Genomic DNA, 228 nt, shown 5'->3' on the forward strand with positions numbered 1-228 from the left:
ATTTGCTGCTGCTGCTGCTGCTGCTGCTGCTGCAGCTGCTCCTCCACAGACACCACACAACCGCCAGAAGAACCCACCAGGTCCCGCAGCAGCCGCTGCAGCGCCGTGTAGTTGCTAAGCTGCTCTCAGACATCACACGCAGCAGCAGCAGCAGCAGCAGCAGCAGCAGCAGCAGCAGCAGCAACAGCAGCAGCAGCAGCAGAAGTAAGAGTCAACCGCGTCATGCAT

At 60.5% G+C, this 228-nt stretch overlaps 1 protein-coding gene across 1 annotated transcript in view; it reads right to left on the bottom strand.

Moving 5' to 3' along the window:
* The window catches only part of EMH_0069590 (uncharacterized protein), a gene marked incomplete at both ends in the record, with an annotated part of 5,561 nt that overhangs the window by 1,828 nt on the left and 3,505 nt on the right, over nucleotides 1-228 (bottom strand). The window contains one exon of the mRNA XM_013498883.1: nucleotides 1-119. Coding sequence (XP_013354337.1) covers nucleotides 1-119 — 119 coding nt within the window. The remainder of the gene's footprint in view (nucleotides 120-228) is intronic.

Source organism: Eimeria mitis, genomic scaffold (genome assembly GCF_000499745.2).
Source record: "Eimeria mitis Houghton genomic scaffold, Emh_scaff3797, whole genome shotgun sequence".
Taxonomy (NCBI): Eukaryota; Apicomplexa; class Conoidasida; order Eucoccidiorida; family Eimeriidae; genus Eimeria; species Eimeria mitis.